This window comes from Dipteris shenzhenensis, chromosome 9 (genome assembly GCF_047967505.1).
Source record: "Dipteris shenzhenensis isolate YYH24624 ecotype China chromosome 9, Dip_SZ_1.0, whole genome shotgun sequence".
In the NCBI taxonomy this organism is placed as follows: Eukaryota; Viridiplantae; Streptophyta; class Polypodiopsida; order Gleicheniales; family Dipteridaceae; genus Dipteris; species Dipteris shenzhenensis.
This window is the reverse complement of record NC_141604.1, coordinates 17,790,550-17,802,507: the sequence shown is the minus strand read 5'-3', so window position 1 is coordinate 17,802,507 and position 11,958 is coordinate 17,790,550. Positions and strand designations below refer to the sequence as shown.

At 41.8% G+C, this 11,958-nt stretch overlaps 1 protein-coding gene across 1 annotated transcript; it reads left to right on the top strand.

The window, feature by feature from the left end:
• Window positions 1-9,029: 9,029 nt before the first annotated feature.
• On the top strand, window positions 9,030-11,209 carry LOC147898309 (pentatricopeptide repeat-containing protein At2g13600-like). The gene is made up of 2 exons (XM_087379578.1): window positions 9,030-9,600; window positions 9,883-11,209. The coding sequence occupies exons 1-2, from the start codon at window positions 9,195-9,197 to the stop codon at window positions 10,977-10,979; spliced, it is 1,503 nt and encodes a 500-aa protein (XP_087235704.1). The 5' UTR covers window positions 9,030-9,194; the 3' UTR covers window positions 10,980-11,209.
• The last annotated feature ends 749 nt before the right edge of the window (window positions 11,210-11,958 follow it).

The following is an 11,958-nucleotide window of genomic DNA, read 5'->3' as shown; positions in this document are numbered from 1 at the left end:
TTCATGAGACTTATCTGTGATGCAACTCAATGCTAATATTCTCAATGTTCTAAAACTTGATGGCGAAGGGCCCATTCGGTTGGGGAAGAAAGCACCTCCTTGAACAACATTGTGTGATTATAATGATTATATTATAGATTATTATATGTTCATGATGCAAGCGACCATTCGGAGTTTGCAGAGATTGCCAAGTCAGATGCAAGGTCGAAGGATGACAATGCATATGGTTGTAGCTCGTGTCACAATATTGTATGAATTATGAGCTCTTGTGAGCATAGCCTCATTCAAGTATTTGTTAGGCTTCAATTCCCACAAGGCACAAATCTTTGGACATCACCAAGTCAATAATAAAACACCACACCTTACATTTGCACAGAGGATCGAGTCTTAATGGATCTTGTATCGTGTCTCATGTCCATTATTTTACTCATTCCTTTTTTCCTTTAAATTTTTTTCATAAAAAGGTAGGATTCAAGTTCAATTTCAAGTTAGTAGTTAAGTGCTCCATGACAAAAATGAAATCAAAAAGCCATTTGAAGGACCAGAATCTCCTATTTTTTGGTGATATGTTATATTCTACTTTTTTCCTCGTGCTTGTGCTTTCTTGATGGCTTCTAGTCTTCTACTCTAGTATAAAGGCTAGCTACGCAACCTAGTTTTCTTCTTCTTTTTTTGTGAGAGAAAAGGAAAAAACTTTATTAAACTGAAAAATAAATACAAAAAGGTCTCACTATAGAGCCTTTCTCAAAGCCTTGTGTACACTAACGGATTCGTTATCCCGAGCATGGGCTATCCATCAATATGGCTCTTACGGAATAATATTGTGTTTAGGAACAAGAGCTTTTGCCACCTTGTTTTTCACTTTTTCCTTCTCAATAGAATGAGAAAACATGTGCAACCAATGCACTGCCATCTCCAACTTTATTAAGCCTTGACAATGCACCCCATCTTTACAGGGTGTTGTTAGATGGAGGGGAGGTGGTGGAGGAAGGTGTCCCTTCCAAAACCAGTTCACAGCTGGTTGAAATACAGCTGGCCCCTTTGCCCCCTCCCCTTTCAAAACCCTCACTAATATCGAAGGTTTGGGGGGTACCCCAAAGTATCTTCCAAAGCTGGTGTGCTAGTTGCAGGGCATGCTATGGAGACTGCCCCATTACATGCTAAACCCCCTGCGAAGCTAGTCTAGGGAGTATGGGGACGTCACCACAGGATCTCTAGCCATTCTAACTAAGGGCCTTATGTCATGGAAGGGAAATACATAAGAAATAGCTATTTCTGTTATGCTGTGCAATTACACCATGGGAAATAGGAGGGAAATAGGTGGGAAACAGGGTGGGACCATGGGAAATAGCACTCCATGCTCTAGACCTCACGAGTAACCTGACCCGTCTACGATGGGCTAGCGACCCGCTCCGCCGGGTCTCAAGATGCTAAAATGTCTGAAACCAGCAACATATTCTAACCAAAAAAAATGTCTATGACATAGTACTTCAAAATATTACATCCGAAAGTAAAACCAGAGAACTCATTGATATGTCCAAATACACATCCGCATACAATGTCATAACTGAACATACAAAATCTACAATAGACACACAAACATCCCTCAAGGGAAAAGTCTGCGGCCATGTACTATAGGGAAAAGCTTGCATCAACCATGTACTCCACATCCACCATGTCCAAAAAAAAATTATGTATGACAGAGTACTTCAAAATATCACATCCAAAAGTGCAGTCACATGTCTGAACATGCAATAGCTACATCAAAGAACTGATTGATATATCCAAATACACAACTGCAAATAAAGTCAAAACTGAACATACAAAATCTACAATAGACACACAAACATCCCTAAGGGAAAAGTCTACGGCCATGTACTACACGGAAAAGCTTGCGACGGCCATTCACTCCACGTCCACTGCATCCAACGTGTCCACCATGGCTACGAACATACAACGGAGTACCAGTAATCGCCCAGCATCACATAGAAAGATAATTGAGGAACTATAATTATTGAGCCATAAAACTTTTATACATGTATGTTGGTAAAACCCAACTCGTTCTTTAGAGTACTTACTCAAACGCAAAGGGTTGTCAACAGTGCTCACATAGGTGTACGTGTAGTCCCCATTTTGGCCTCGATAGAAAAATCGTGTCCCCACACATTCATAGTATTCCAGCCAGCGAACAGTGATGGTCTGTGGTCCATCATCCCTATGAAACCAGCAAGCCAGGACAGCGTAATATCCCAAATGGACTCGTCCATCCAAAGGATTGTGGATGTGGAGATTCATTAGAAACCTTGGATCAGGAATAGTCCTAAAAGACAAACAATAGCATGTTTTTTCACTCACATATAATTGAAAAAAAACCGGTACTTGTTGGTACCCTTGTCTCTAGGTCTTTCTTTCTTGGCAAAAACATGCCTTCCTTTTTGTTTATTAGCAAATATATACCCTTCTTTTTCTTACAAATCCTTGCCCTTCTTTTCTTGGCAAATCCTTACCCTTCTTTTTCTTGGCAAATCCTTGACCCCCTTTTTCTTGGCAAATCCTTGCACGCTGTGTGACTTTTCTTGCTTGTCAGAGCACTGGGCAGCCACATGCCCCTCTTTTTTCTTGAGTATAAGGCATCGGCTCTCGTGAATTTCTTGCTCCTTGGAGCACTGGGCAGTCACATGTCCCTCTTCTTCCTTATCCAAAAAACACTTTGTTGTATTTTGGAGTAAAACTGGATTTCTCTTCCAAAGGCTTTGTGTCCTCTTCGGCTTCTTTAGCTGCAACTCCATCTTTGAATAAGAAGGATCCATAAAATCGTAGAAACACTTGGCCAATGAAAACCATTGCCATATAACCAATAGTTCAGCAAATCATACTTTATAGACTTTTCACTCATGAGGAGTGTCTTACTAGAACAAATTCAAGACGATAATCCACTTTTTCTCCTTGCATTGCCATACAAGCGGTTAGGTGTTCAAATGAACATAAGGTAAACTTTATCAACATAAAAGGGATACTTGACCTTAGATATTGTAGAAATAATTTCTTGGCACCTTTCTTTGTCTCAAAAAAATAAAGCAACAAACAATGTACATGATTCTTACCCAAGGTAGCTCTCGAGCTCAAGCAAATCCAACAACAGTTGCGTGCTCTCCAGAGATCCCCAGCCCGCAGGATCTGCAATTTTCTAAAAGTGAGTGTTAATCTACATATACTGGAAAAAAACAATAGGCTTGAAGAGAAAATAGGTTGTAGTATATTGCAAACCCATGACTCGAATGAAAAATGAAATCCAAACATTATCAAGGACAAAGTCATGAAATATTACGTCTCAGTTCATATTTCTGTAAATAGCCAACATTCCCGAAGACCTATGACAGTTGGAATATTGAAAGAAGTTTAAAAAAAGCTATACAAAGATTACCGAAATGAAGATTTGCCACCCAAGAAAGTCTCAAGAGGGCTTGAAAGAGCAATGTCATACTCCTAGGCTCTTGCTGTTGCCAATTGCAAAACTTCCTTGTACACAACATTTGTGGTAGAAGTATTATCCATCTCCTCGGCCCTGGCATCAGACGCACTTTGCAAAATGAAAACCTTAAGTAACAGCGTTTGATGCTCGGATATGTGAAAATGCCACGTATAGTTGGCCATGATTGGATACCAGTGTCGCCAAGTACAGCCCCAAAACAAACAATGTTTGGCCCTGTGGCTTATTGATTGTCATGCCAAATGCCAATCAGATAGGAAATTACTGTCTCCTCATGTCGAATGGGAGTTTAAGGTTGGTCGGAATGAATGTTATCCTTCGAATAAACATTCTATCACCAGCATTGGTACGAGTAATGATTTCAGCTTCTAACACTTTCGTGTGAAACTCTTTCCAAATACACATCCGCAAACAAAGTCATAACTGAACATACAAAATCTACAATAGACACACAAACATCCCTAAAGGGAAAAGTCTGCAGCCATGTACTATAGGGAAAAAGCCTGCGCCAACCATGTACTCCACATCTGCCACGTCCAAAAAAAATTTCTCTATGACAGAGTACTTCAAAAATATCACATCCAAAAGTGCAATCACATGTTTGAACATGCAATAGCTATATCAAACAACTGATTGATATATCCAAATACACAGCCGCAAATAAAGTCATAACTGAACATACAAAATCTACAACAGACACACAAACATCCCTAAGGGAAAAGTCTGTGGCCATGTACTGTAGGGAAAAGCTTGCGACATTTGCCACATCCACCATGGCTATGAAAATACAACGGGGTACCAACAATCGTATCTGGACCAGCATCACACAGAAAGATAATTTGGGAACTATAATTATTGAGCCGGCAATCTAGAACAGCATAATATCCCAAATGGACTCGTCCATCCAAACGATTATGGGCGTGGAGATTCATTAGAAACCTTGAATCAGGAACAGTCCTAAAAGACAAACAATAGCATGTTTTCCGACTCAAATAAAAACTTTTACTTTAACAAAAATAAAGCAACAAACAATGTACACGGTTCTTACCCAAGGTAGCTCTCCAGCTCAAGCAAATCCAACAACAGTTGCGTGCTTTCTAGAGATCCCTAGTGTTTGATGCTCAGATATGTGAAAATGCCATGCATTGATGGCCATGACTAAATACCGGTGTCGCCAAGTACAGCCCCTAAAACAGACAATGTTTGGCCCTGCGACTTATTGATTGTCATGCCAAATGCTAATCAGATAGGAAATTGCCGTCTCCTCATGTCGAATGGAAGTTTAAGGTTGGTCGGAATGAATGTTATCCTTCAAATAAACGTTCTATCACCAGCATTGGTAACACTTTCGTGTGAAACTCTTTCGAGTAACCTGACCCATCTACAACGGGCTAGCGATCTGCTCCGCCAGGTCTCAAGATGCTAAAATGTCTGAAACCAGCAACATATTCTAACAAAAAAAAATGCCTATGGCATAGTACTTCAAAATATTATATCCAAAAGTGAAACCAGAGAACTCATTGATATGTCCAAATACACATCCGTATACAAAGTCATAACTGAACATACAAAATCTACAATAGACACACAAACATCCCTGAAGGAAAAAGTCTGCGGCCATGTACTGTAGGGAAAAGCCTGAAGAACTGATTGATATATCCAAATACATAGCCGCAAAATAAAGTCATAACCAAACATACAAAATCTACAATAGACACACAAACATCCCTAAGGGAAAAGTCTGCAGCCATGTATTGCACGGAAAAGCTTGCGACGGCCATTCACTCCACGTCCACCGCATCCGACGCGTCCACCGTGGCTACGAACATACAACAGAGTACCAACAATCGTATCTGGACCAGCATCACATAGAAAGATAATTGAGGAACTATAATTATTGAGCCATAAAACTTTTATACATGTATGTTGGTAAAACCCAACTCATTCTTTAGAGTACTTACTCAGACGCAAAGGGCTGTCAACAATGCTCACATAGGTGTACGTGTAGTCCCCAATATAAAATTCGTGTCCCCACACATTCATAGTATCCCAGCCAGCGAACAGTGATGGTCTGTGGTCCATCATCCCTATGAAGCCAGCAAGCCAGGACAGCGTAATATCCCAAATGGACTCGTCCAAACATCCAAAGGATTGTGGATGTGGAGATTCATTAGAAACCTTGAATCACGAACAGTCCTAAAAGACAAACAATACCATGTTTTCCCACTCACATATAATCGAAAAAAAACCTTTTGTTTTAACAAAAAAATAAAGCAACAAACAATGTACATGATTCTTACCCAAGGTAGCTCTCGAGCGCATGCAAATCCAACAACAGTTGCATGCTCTCCAGAGATCCCCAGCCCGCAGGATCTGCAATTTTCTAAAAGTGAGTGACTATACCATTAAACATGTCAACATAAAACATGGTTGTCAAGCAACTATGTACCTTGCACCTGCGCTCCTGTCGTCTCCTCATGTCGAATGGAAGTTTAAGGTTGGTCGTAATGAATGTTATCCTTCAGATAAACATTCTATCACCAGCATTGGTACCAATAATGATTTTAGCTTCTAACACTTTCGTGTGAAACTCTTTCGAGTAACCTGACCCGTCTACGACGGGCTAGCGACCCGCTCTGCTGGGTCTTAAGATGCTAAAATGTCTGAAACCAGCAACATATTCTAACAAAAAAAAAAGTCTATGACATAGTACTTCAAAATATTACATCCAAAAGTGAAACCAGAGAACTCATTGATATGTCCAAATACACATCCGCATACAAAATCATAACTGAACATACAAAATCTACAGTAGACACACAAACATCCCTAAAGGGAAAAGTATGCGGCCATGTACTATAGGGAAAAGCCTGTGCCAGCCATGTACTCCACACCCGCCACGTCCAAAAAAAAACTTCTCTATGACAGAGTACTTCAAAAAATATCACATCCAAAAGTGCAGTCACATGTCTGAACATGCAATAGCTACATCAAAGAACTGATTGATATATCCAAATACACAGCCGCAAAATAAAGTCATAACTGAACATACAAAATCTACAATACACACACAAACATCCCTAAGGGAAAAGTCTGCGGCCATGTACTGCAGGGAAAAGCCTGTGACGGCCATTCACTGTACGTCCACCACGTCCACCGTGTCCACCGCGGCTATGAACATACAACGGAGTACCAACAATCGTATCTGGACCAGCATCACATAGAAAGATAATTTAGGAACTATGATTATTGAGCCATAAAACTTTTATACATGTATGTTGGTAAAACCCAACTCATTCTTTAGAGTACTTACTCAGACGCAAAGGGCTGTCAACAACCCTGACAAAGGTATAGGTGTAGTCCCCATTTTGCCCTCGATAGAAAATTCGTGTCCGCACACATTCATAGTATCCCAGCCAGTGAACAGTGATGGTCTGTGGTCCATCATCCCTATGAAGCTGGCAAGCCAGGACAGCGTAATATCCCAAATGGACTCATCCATCCAAAGGATTGTGGACGTGGAGATTCATTAGAAACCTTGAATCAGGAATAGTCCTAAAAGACAAACAATAGCATGTTTTCCCACTCAAATATAATCCAAAAAAACTTTTGTTTTAACAAAAATAAAGCATTAAACAATATACACAGTTCTTACCCAAGGTAGCTCTCCAGCTCAAGCAAATCCAACAACAGTTGCACGCTCTCCAGAGATCCCCAGCCCGCAGGATCTACAATTTTCTAAAAAGTGAGTGACTATGCTATTAAACGTGTCAACATAAAACGTGGTCGTCAAGCAACTATGTACCTTGCACCTGTGCTCTTGTTTTGGTGACAAACGTGAACTGCCTAGACATCCTATCACATTGCAAAAAAAGAATGCATGTGTCAATCTACATATACTTAAAACAAATAATAGGCTTTGAAGAGAAAATAGCCTCTAGTGTATTGCAAACCCATAACTCAAATGAAAAATGAAATCCAAACATTATCAAGGACAAAGTCATGAAATATTACGTCTCACTTCATCTTTGTATAAATAGCCAACATTCCCAAAGACCTATGATAGTTGGAATATTGAAAGAACTTAAAAAAAGCTATACAAAGATTACCGAAATGAAGATTTTTCACCCAAGAAAGTCTGAGGAGGGCTTGAAAGAGCAATGTCATACTCCTAGGCTCTTGCTGTTGCCAATTGCAAAACTTCCTTGCACACAACATTTGTGGTAGAAGTATTATCCATCTCCTCACCCCTGGCATCAGACGCACCCTGCGAAATGAAAACCTTAACAGCGTTTGATGCTCGGATACGTGAAAATGACACATATAATTGGCCATGACTGAATACCGGTGTCGCTAAGTACAGCCCCAAAACTGACAATGTTTGGCCCTGTGACTTATTGATTGTCATGCCAAATGCCAATCGGATAGGAAATTGCCGTCTCCTCATGTCGAATGGAAGTTTAAGGTTGGTCGGAATGAATGTTATCCTTGGAATAAACGTTCTATCACCAGCATTGTTACCAGTAATGATTTCAGCTTCTAACACTTTTGTGTGAAACTCTTTGCATATCAACCGTGTCCCATTGCACAAACCCTAGCAAGGATTCAAATTACGCAACAAAATTATAGGAGCATTCCTTTTCAAAACCAACTAATGCGGGGGATATCCACCACCAAGATCAAGATTGTTCAAATACTCGACTGCAAACAAAAAGGAATCTCCCCCTAAGATGCGGGGGCTAGTTGCAGGGCATGCTATGGAGACTGCCCCATTACATGCTAAACCCCCTGCGAAGCTAGTCTAGGGATTATGGGGACGTCACCACAGGATCTCTAGCCATTCTAACTAAGGGCCTTATGTCATGGAAGGGAAATACATAAGAAATAGCTATTTCTATTATGCTGTGCAATTACACCATGGGAAATAGAAGGGAAATAGGTGGGAAACAAGGTGGGACCATGGGAAATAGCACTCCATGCTCTAGACCTCAAGGTGCTATTTCCCACACTCTTGAGAAGCATTGATTTGACATTTCCTTTATAGCATGTCTCATTTTCCCTTGGATCATTATGTCATCATAGGAAAAACATCAGAATTAGGCTTTTCCAAGGGAAAAGCATCCAAAATAGCCATGATTATTTCCCCCCTTTTTCCCCTCCATGACAAGAACAGTAATAGGGGTTCCCAACCATTAATTAGTCGTCGATGCGGGAGGGTGGCGCGATTAAGGCAAGGTGAGGGAGCCAAAAATTAATGTCTGGAAGATTCTTCGTGAGCCTGCGACGTCTAGGGAAGCTTCGTTGCAGGGCACCTATAAGGAGCCCCCGAGAGCAGGAGGGCAGAGAGGGGGAGGGGGGCAATGACAGAGAGGCAAGGAGGAACGGTCGCCGCCTCGCGGGCTGAGATAATGATTATGCTATAAGGTGTGCAATTAATCGGGATTAATAGCGATAAGGCATGCGAAGATTAAGGCAGATCTCGGTGCAAGCGTGACTAATTAGGTGATCAATGTTCACATCTTTAAGTTTGAAGAACAGTAATTTGTAGTTCGAAGGTTGCCAAGTTTCCTCGCAGGAATGGCCGTCTAGGAGCTCTCCCCTCCCCACCAAAACGTCCCTTCAGACTCCCTCATAAGCTTTGAAGCCTCAAGGAAAGTCTCTAGCTCCAACACGAATTTGGAGATGGAGATACAGAGTTCTTCTCATGGGCATCAGATTGATTTCTCTGGTAAGGCCCGCGTCAATGGAGACCTGGAATTGCAAGACGTTCGGCATAAGAGATATGACTTCTTTGGCATTCCCTTCTGAACTCCGTCAAGAGCACTCCGTCAAAGAATCGCAGGGTCCCCCCTTTCATGTGGGTTATGAACCATTTGCTTCTCTATTGCGTCAATGCGCGGAGACAAAGGATCTTTTGCACGGCAAGGGTATTCATGACCAGATTATGAAAATTGGGCGTGAGCAGGACATGTTCTTTGGAAGCCTGCTTGTTCAGATGTATGGGAACTGCGGAGCACTTGAAGATGCTCGTGCGTCGTTTGCAATGCTGCCTTACCACGATCAGTTTTCGTGGAATTTCCTCATCACAGCATATGCTCGGCATGGCCAGGGTAAGGACGCCCTCCTACTGTTTAACCAGATGCAACAGGAAGGGATGGTGCCAAACCAGTTTGTAGTACCCAGCATTCTTTCTGCATGTGCTGATCAAGTAGCCCTAATAGATGGCAAGTGCATGCATGCCCGCATCAAATGCACTAGATTTGAATCAGACGTTGCTGTGGGAAATGCCATTGTCAACATGTATGGAAAGTGCAATAGCCTGGAGGATGCACGAAGGACGTTTGATACAATGGTTGATAGAAATACGTTTTCATGGACTGCCATGATTGCAGGGTATGCGCAGCATGGGCGAGGGAAAGAAGCACTTCTCCTCTTTGACCAAATGCAACAAGAAGGAATATTGCCTAATAATGCAACCTTTGCCAGTATTTTCTGTGCATGTGCCAGCTATACAGTCCTTGTTGTAATCAAATGCATGCATAGTCGCATTGCAGGTAGTAGCTTCCAGGCAGATGTCACAGTTGGGAATGCACTTATGAACATGTATGGCAAATGTGGCAGCTTGGGGGATGCATCAAATATATTTAACAAAATGCCGAAGCAAAACACTCCCTCGTGGAATGCTTTGATTACAGCGTATGTGTACCATGAGCAAGGCATGGCTGCTCGTCAACTCTTTCATCAAATGGGACAGGAAGGGATATTACCTAACAGGGTGACCTTTATTAGCATCCTTTCTGCATGTGCTGGACAGGCAGCTTTATCAGAGGGCAAAAGGATACATGCATGGATTTTAGGAAGTGGCTGTGAGTTAGATATTGTTGTTTCAAATGCGCTTCTCAATATGTATGCCAAGTGTGGCACCCTTGAGGAGACATGGCAGTTATTTGCTCAAATGCCTGAGCCAGATGCCGTCTCATGGAGTGCACTAATTGCAGCTTCTGCTCAGCATGGCCAAGGCAAACAAGCCCTTCAGCTCTTTGATAAAATGCAGAGCGAAGGAGTGATACCAAATGAAGTCACATTTCTTAGCGTTCTTTCTGCTTGTAGCCACGCAGGTATGGTGGACGAGGCTTATCACTGGTTTTTGTCCATGAAGAACTCTCACTCTGTCACACCCTTTGTGTATCATTATAATTGCATGGTTGACCTACTAGGAAGGGCTGGTCGGTTGAGTGAAGCGGAGGCATTGATCAGTAGCATGCCATGTCAAGCTACTTTTATATCTTGGATGACTTTGCTTGGAGCCTGTAGAAACCTGGGTGATGTGGAACGTGGAAAACGAGCTGCAAATCATGTACTTAAGTTGCATGAACAAAACGCAACCCCATATGTGATATTATCGAACATTTGTGCTGTGGCTAAACGGGGAGGTGAATACTATAAAGATGATGCACATATCAAGGGGCCTAAAGATGCAATCATCTAAGTAAACTAAAAGTGTAGCATGCATGATATTACAGGACCGTGGTAGACAGATTGAACCAGGGCAGACAACTTGTGTCCAACACTTAGTATGGCGAAGCTAACCAGCACGTCAAGTCAAAGACAGAAATAGGGTGATGCCGAATAGGTCCGATTTCCTGAATAGGTATGGTCTAAAGCTGCTATCGTCTCAATTAAAATGACAAGTAGGTATGGTCTAAAGTTGCTATCGTCTCAATTAAAATGACAAGTAGCGTGCAGGATAGTTTGTAAGCAATCAACTTGCACAGTAAGGTTTGGTAAGCATACCTCAAGGTGCAATGAAGGATAGCATACATGAGAACTTATCACAGACATTTTGGAAAGCTGTGAGGTTGTAATCCAGGGTGTTAGTGGAACAGTTTTTCTGATCTCCAAATATCTATGCTTGTGCCCAGACTGTCCATCAGCACCAAATTTCTGCTGGTTGCGTCTTACAAGGGAGGATTTTCCCACTTCACTCATACAGCAAATGAAACAGTTACGGAATTTTCCAGACTGTCAATCGGGTACCAAATTTCTGCTGATTGATTCTTACAAATGAGGATTTTTCCAGTTCACTGATACAGCAGATGAAACAGTTAAGGAATTCATTGCTTTTGTATTCTTCCTATTTGCAGGCAACCAACTCATCGTGTTCAAGGCAAACTAGCTCCTTAGAGTCATTGCCAAAGGAAGTTGTACCATCTCTCTCTCATTGCAAAATCCATTCTTGTGCCCAGGCTCTCAAAAACTCACTGAAATTTACTGTTCAGGCTTGCAACAGAGATTCCTCCCTCCCTCACTCTGGGAGTAGAAAATTTCCCTTCTGGTCTGCAAACAACTGTGTTCAAGTAGCTCTCTTGGAACAAGCAACCTTTAGTGTTAAGTCCTGGTCATGTATGAAACCCCAGGAACAGCAGGTGGTCATCGTCTGGCAGAGCCAGCTCCTGAGAGCCGACTTG

What these genes read in the sequence shown, in the direction of transcription:
- LOC147898309 (XM_087379578.1), top strand. Translation starts at nt 9,195, where the DNA reads ATGGGCATCAGATTGATTTCTCTGGTAAGGCCCGCGTCAATGGAGACC. An exon ending in ATATGCTCGGCATGGCCAGG is followed by an intron (nt 9,601 to 9,882) that starts GTAAGGACGCCC and finishes CCATGATTGCAG; the next exon opens with GGTATGCGCAGCATGGGCGA.